Source organism: Solanum verrucosum, unplaced genomic scaffold (genome assembly GCF_900185275.1).
Source record: "Solanum verrucosum unplaced genomic scaffold, falcon-dt-bn FXZP01000108.1, whole genome shotgun sequence".
NCBI lineage: Eukaryota > Viridiplantae > Streptophyta > Magnoliopsida > Solanales > Solanaceae > Solanum > Solanum verrucosum.
This window is the reverse complement of record NW_026020274.1, coordinates 2,613,760-2,619,956: the sequence shown is the minus strand read 5'-3', so window position 1 is coordinate 2,619,956 and position 6,197 is coordinate 2,613,760. Positions and strand designations below refer to the sequence as shown.

The 6,197-nt window shown below is 33.9% G+C and overlaps 1 protein-coding gene across 1 annotated transcript; it reads right to left on the bottom strand.

The window, feature by feature from the left end:
* Positions 1-2,160: 2,160 nt before the first annotated feature.
* LOC125833960 (SKP1-interacting partner 15) lies at positions 2,161-3,742 on the bottom strand. The gene has a single exon (XM_049513131.1). The coding sequence runs from the start codon at positions 3,608-3,610 to the stop codon at positions 2,477-2,479; it is 1,134 nt and encodes a 377-aa protein (XP_049369088.1). The 5' UTR covers positions 3,611-3,742; the 3' UTR covers positions 2,161-2,476.
* Between the last annotated feature and the right edge of the window lie 2,455 nt (positions 3,743-6,197).

Below are 6,197 nucleotides of genomic sequence, written 5' to 3'. Positions count from 1 at the left end.
AGTCGCCATTATTTACACATGCTAACCAAAAGGAATTGTACAAACCCAATAAAATTATAAAGTAGTTGCACTATCTAGGACAATGCAGCTACAAGTAGAAGTGACCTACCGACCATTAACTCAATTAAATTCTACAAGTAGCACTAAATAGCTGCTTCCACATGTACAATGTATCAGCATCAAAACAAGCGGCTACATCAACTTTTCCTAAAATAAACATCCACAAATGAATAAGCCTCTATGCTCATAAGAGGATGATCAACTATAATTTGTTCAAGCTCCTAAAACCACTCCTGCATTTCCGGACAAGTAAGAGTTGATTCCTCTTCAAAGAGCAAAGAGCCCTTAATGAGAAAAAAATGGAAGGTAGGTGGAGGTTAGCAAAGAAAGAGGGCACTGCAACACTTTGATTTTCAAGAGAATCAAATCAATCATGAGAAAAAAGTCAAAACCAATAATAGGAAGACACCACCAGTTCATTAAAAGATTCCTTTTTAATGAACTCTTTGGGAGATTGAATGAGAACCACTAAACTTTTTTTTTTTGAGAATTAGTACTGTTGTATTCTTCAGCATAAGGACTGCTGGCCACTACCAAAAACATGTTACAGGGGAGTGAGATTCAAATCTAAACTTTACAAAGTACCTAGGAAATCAATCAACTCCTCTACTTCCTCTATAAAGTTCTCGAAATGTAAACTGACTTTCATCTGCAAATTGGTGATGTTCACTCTAGATTCAACAATTTCACAGATCAATAAACTCAAGATATGAATATGACGACTAACCTGCTTGTGACCTCTACATCACTGAATGATACAAACTCAACCTCACACCTTATCTACATCATCTTTGTGTATGTGTGCTCGAATATGACGACTAACTTGCTTGTTACCTCTACATCACTGAAAGATACAAACTCAACCTCACACCTTATCTACATCATCTTTGTGTATGTGTGCTATGTGTGAGAAACACGGAGAGAGAGAGACAGAGACAGAAAGAGAGTAGCAGTTCACAAAGATATAAAGAGAAAAGAGGAAGGAAAAAAAAAGGCGAGACGAAAGGATCACTTTTCTGTCTACAAGATACAAAATGTACTCTCAAGAATCATTGCCTCAAAAAGTTCATGCTTCAGTAAAAAATATGCTAGCACAATCTATATCTACTATTATGCTAGCGTAGTCTATATCCATGTGACATCAAGCAATCCATTGCATGAATCAAATTTCAAAAAGTAAATTGCCCCTCCAATAGTGGGTTGTCCCAGAGAATGTGCAGCACCCATAACTGTAGTGTTGTCAAAGGCTTGCTTAACATGCGCAAAATTTCTGAAGCTAGGTGCAAAACAAGCTGAGTGCTTTGGACCACTTGGGCAGCACTTCAGTTCAGGCACTAAGGTGTTCGTTTCATCATTCATGGATCCTTTGTTACTATATCCATTCCACTCGATTATATTTTTTTCAACTCCTTTATTCATATAACTGTCTTTTTCTAATGGTAATTTATAGTTGTTAGTTTGTTTTAGTTATTACTCTTGAGTTATATATACTGTTTTACTTTTATCAACATTTGAGTCTTCATTAAGACCGCACTATATTTGCATATAAAGACTCAACAAACCAACACCTTTTTCACTTTTCACCTTCGATAACACTGTGTGATTGTAATAATAGCATGTCAATCCACCATCAATATTTGCATTCAATTGAATAAAAAAAGGTCTCAGCCAAGTAAGTACCTTAAGAAGTACCCATGTACCTAGTGTCTTGCTAACACTGATAAGAGTTAAGTGTCATGATTGAGAAGGGAAATAATAGGAAACTATCGTAACACTATTAGTTAGAAAAGGAGCAAATCCATCAACGGGAGACATCAGTCATCACATAGCCCACATGGTATAACTTAAAATCATTACACAAGTGATCTCTATGAAAGGGATATTTCAACTTCATAAGCTTTAGAAAAGGTACAAATTAGGTGTGAGGGTCCGTACAGTCTACCCTCTCCAGACCCCACTTGTGAGATCACACTGGGTATGTTGTTGTTATTGAAGCAATAGAAAAATCACAATCACTGCTGTGCAACAAGCAATCCGATTTCATGAAAAATATAGCTAAATTACTGATGAAGCAAAGAACCGTTTGTTGTGCATGATATGGAACCACAAAACTCATAAATCAAATACATTTCGAATATATGAAATAGGAATCCTTGCATACACGAAAATCAGACATCATACAACAAACAAACCAACCACTTTGTTCAAAAATTGAATTGCCGTTCAGATTTACTTCAATAAATAACCATCAAGTAGTACAAAAACATTATCCTTTCTGAAGGACCAATGCCTCCATCCTGTTTTAGCACGGCAATCAATATAAAACCAACATTCAGTTTCAACATTACGAGAAGTTAGAATTCCCAAATCATAAAAGTTACCATTGAAGCAAATGGTCTTCCTCCCAACTCCACTTCTAAGGCACCGCATTTAGCCGAGCCTCAAACACAAATCCACGATAAAGTCCATCACTATTCCCAGGGACGCCACTGATCCACCGCCATTCCCCTTTCCCACACTCATTTTCTTCCCAAAGCGCCAATCTTCCCACCCTCTTACCCGAAAAACAAACTCTACTCCCTCCGCCAAACACCTTAAACTTACTAGAATCTTGAAAATACCTAAACATCTCAGGCGGCATTCGCCCAGCTTCTTCCCATTCCAAAGACTCCATATCCAATCTAAGTATCAAAATTGTCGAGCACGTGCTATGCAACGAATAGGACGACTTCAAACCACCAATCATCAACACCTTATCATTTTTACCAGCAAGCAATCTGGGTCGTTTCATTATATCAAAAATATCACCCCATTCATGCTTTTCTAATCTAGTCCATTGTTGACTAAACTGCAAATCCTTAACTGTTGACCTAAACAGCTTCCATTGAGACCTCCACGGGGATCCAACATCACAAAGGGCTAAAATCGTATCAGAAATCAAGATTGGACTCCTAGGCTTTGATGGTAAATTTGATGAGAATTTCAGCCAATTATTGGAAGTTGTCGACCCAGAGAAGTAAATAGCAGCTAGCTCAGTCAAGACAAGAACTTGATTAGGTGAACCCACAAGAACCGACCCATGTTTGCACCAAGCTGAACCCAATTGAGGAAGCAGCTTGAATTGACGAGTTAAAGGGTTACACACGATTAGGGTTTTGCTATTGTTACCAGGAGGTGAAACGGAAGTGGGTCCTTCAGCCCAGAGATAGAGAAGACCATGAGAGGAAGTGATGGGGTAGTGAGATCTAAAAGGAAGGAAAGAAAGAGGGAATCGGAACCAGTAGTTAAGCATGGTGTCGAACACATGGAGTGCACAATGAGAAGATGAATTGTTGTGTGTATGAGTGTGGGTACGGTGAGATGGTCGGAGGGCAAGGAGTGAGAGAGGTGGTTGTTGGGTGGAGATAAGGTGGAGGAACGCCGGAGAAGAGAGAGTAGCGTTGAGACATTTGCAGACACATTTTGAAACGATGATTTCACGGAGGGTTAAATGGGAAAAGATCTGATGAAGGGTATCTTGAGGTAGACGATTCAGAGGGGAAAACTCCATCGCCGGTGTACGGCGGTGGTGGTGGTCGGAGAGATTGATTGATGGATTCTGTAAAGGTTTGTGCTTTGTATGTATTCGAAAGAAGAAAGGGGTTTTCTTGTTTTGTTGACTGCTTTGTCACATTGTATCTGGCTATGGTGATGGGAAAGTGGTTTTTTTTTTTTCTAATTCTTTTATTATATTATATGCACTTGTCAAATTGGATCAATAAATTATTGCAATTTGCGATTGATTTGATAAGATCGCGTATTAAGCTAGAAAGTTGGTAAATAATACGATGTTGTCTTGCTTTTCGGAGGCTTAGGTTGGTTGGTGTTTATCGCTGTACTGGCTGTATAATTATAATTCTTGCTTTTGATATTTATCATCGGCTATTGTTTATTGTGTTTCAATTATTGAATTATTTTTGTAGAATTTGTACAGCTTCCCTTATGGCGTAGTTGTTATGTTATCTTATTCTTTATATTTAATTTAAAATAGTTATATTTGAGTCAATGATCTTTTTAAATAACTCTCTACCTCTAGAAGCTAATAGTAAAATTTGCGTATACTCTAATCACGTCAAATCCCACTTATAAGATTCTATTAGACATGTTGTTGTTATCGTCAATTAACCTATTCATGTAATACCAAGTAAGCAAAAGGATTTAAAAAATATATCTATACATATTTGAAACTGCTATAAAAAAATTATATTTTCATCTAATAGGTTAAACTTATCTTAAACGCTATTGTTTGACTCTAAATTATCCTTCTATCAAATATTAACGATACAATTATAGAAATAACCTGACCTCAATCATTTATGAACCAACTCAACATAAAACTCATTTTAAATTATTACAGCTAAGCAATAAAATTATTTTTTCACTTCCCATTTTTAATTAATTTATGTACCAATAACTAAATGATAAATTGGTTAACAAACTAGGATGAAGTAAATATTTCGGTATGATTCTTGTACGATTCCCAAGAATGCTAGGAAGTGATCACATGAATTATTTTTAAATATTTGCACTACTTTTTAAGAAACTTGTTTGTACTATTTACAAATTGTATTTATTTTTTATTGTAGTATGGACAGAAGCCAGCATGAACAACAATTACAATTAACTTCTTAAAATTAATGGTATAGGAAATGGTTGAAAATGAGATTTTATTGCTTAGTTCCTTTAATTTGAAATAAATTTTGTGTTAGGTTGGTCTTTTTGGGTTGTATTAATTTCTTATGTGGATTAATAAATTAAGAATACGTATTTAATTAAGTGTCATATAATTATTTTGTTAATGAAGAGGCAATTTTAAATTTAAAAATAGTATTAGAGATAAATTTAATTCAATAGATGGAAGGAGAATACTTTGAGTTAATTCCAAGTACTACATACTTAGATAAATGTTCATTCGTACTAAAGAATTTTTTTTTTATGAAGAATGATTTCTTGAATAATAAGTGAATTTTTTACTTATTTCTTATTTGATAGTACATACGCAAAAAAATGTTATTCAAAAGAATTTATATATAATTTATAAAAATATCATAAATATGAAATGGAACTAGAGACGGGGATATTGGGGGAATTTTGGAGTGGGGAGTATAGAACTAGTTTAGAAAATTACTTATAAAATTTATTTTCTCTACTATCGCTAATAAACTTATTTTTAAATTATTTTTGATCAATCAAATAAAAAAATATTTTCCTACCAAACACACCCTTAATTGGTTTGTACGCCTACTAATTTGTTTTTTTTAACTACACTAAATTCAGAATAATCTATAGTGAGAAGAAAGTGTCATAATGAGATGCTTTCATTTGTCCTTTTGTTGCGACATATATAAGCATACAAATTTTCATAACCGTCATATTTACTTATAATTTTTTTTAAACCTGGTGTTCGATATCTACATTAGAATTTCATTAAATTCGAATTCGCACCAAAAAGTTTTGCATTGAGGGATAATGCGCTCCCTAACAAGGCAATTTATACCCAAAAAGACTCACATACGAGATCTCTTGATTAAGGAAGAAGGGATACTTACCACTCCACCACGATCAATTTAGCCACTTGATGATTACGATACACTATGGTCTATGAATACAATGGATGTTTTTTGTTTGTTATTCTCTCACAATTTTAAAAATTCAAATTTTGTGAAGTATTTGATGGTTGCTATGGTGGTTTGAAGATGGAAAATGAATATAGGGTTTGGTCGGGCTGCTTATCAGTTGTTCGGTTTAATTTTGAATGTTATCAATTTGATGTATCAGTTATCAATTTATAAACATATTAAATTAATAAGATGTTTATCATCAATAATCGGTTAACCGATTAGTAGTCTTTAAAAGATTTTCTATTATTGCTTTAACCAATATGAAATGTCATATAAGTCGAGTGAAAGTACCAATTATATATTGCCATTTAAGAGAATTCAACATCTACAAATCTAACATGAACTTTATACAAATTTATACAATTATATGCATATTTTATATTAATTTTATACAATTTTCATTCACGAAAAATTGAGTAGTGAAATTTCTAAGCCTTGAGGGAAATTTTGTGTATGTTGTAAAAAAAAATAAAAAAT

Excerpts from the sequence above, each read along its gene's own strand:
- LOC125833960 (XM_049513131.1), bottom strand. The coding sequence starts at position 3,610 with ATGGAGTTTTCCCCTCTGAATCGTCTACCTCAAGATACCCTTCATCAG.